At 40.5% G+C, this 775-nt stretch overlaps 1 protein-coding gene across 1 annotated transcript in view; it reads right to left on the reverse strand.

Moving 5' to 3' along the window:
- FDP41_004687 (uncharacterized protein) overlaps window positions 1-775 on the reverse strand; it is a gene marked incomplete at both ends in the record, with an annotated part of 1,737 nt that extends 962 nt beyond the window's left edge. The window contains one exon of the mRNA XM_044708128.1: window positions 24-775. Within this exon, the coding sequence (XP_044561026.1) occupies window positions 24-775 (752 nt within the window). The remainder of the gene's footprint in view (window positions 1-23) is intronic.

The following is a 775-nucleotide window of genomic DNA, read 5'->3' on the forward strand; positions in this document are numbered from 1 at the left end:
TGGAAGGAAATAGTTTCGGATACCTCGTTATGTCACAATTATGGGGCCACAATCTCCTGCACTCTCTTTCATATAAATCAATATATTCATGTTTCAACATGGAGTTTCGAACTTGAGTGTCTGTTGAACAAATATTAAGGGATGCATCTCGCAATATTTTCCTCCAAAACGACGACACGTTGCTTGCCCTAATTAAATCCTTATATCTGAGAAAAGAAAATATTTTGTACATGATCACAGAGTCATCTTTGATGCATGAAAGGCTTCCACTACAACCGTTCGAATGATGTGGCAAATTTCTCTTTCTTTGATTCGACGACGAAGAGAAGGAAGTCATTTGTTGAGAACGCGATGAAAAATCATGACTCTGGTGATGACTATTTGGAGAATGAACCGTGCCATGACCATGATGTCCAATAGTCAACACTCCTGCACTCAAACTCTCGTGAGAGGACCTCGTAGTCAAGGTTGAACTCAATTGCAGCGTATGGAGTTGGAGAGGAGATGAAGTTGACTTAACATCTCCCGAAGTCTCTCCATCGGAATCAGAGGGTGTGATGGGAGATGCTGATGTTGAACTTCTTCGTACAATAAGCACTCGACTTCCATTCTCATCATCATCGATACGAGGCCATTCATCTTCTGTTGCGTGTTGAGGATGATTTTCCTTATTTTCTTGGGTGGTATCTTCGAGCTTTACGACTTCCTTCTTGATATTATCAATAATGAGGAGATCATCATCTCCATTAACGTATTGTTTTTGAGAGGAGAACAA

Source organism: Naegleria fowleri, assembly GCF_008403515.1.
Source record: "Naegleria fowleri strain ATCC 30894 chromosome Unknown tig40, whole genome shotgun sequence".
Taxonomy (NCBI): Eukaryota; Heterolobosea; class Eutetramitea; order Acrasida; family Naegleriidae; genus Naegleria; species Naegleria fowleri.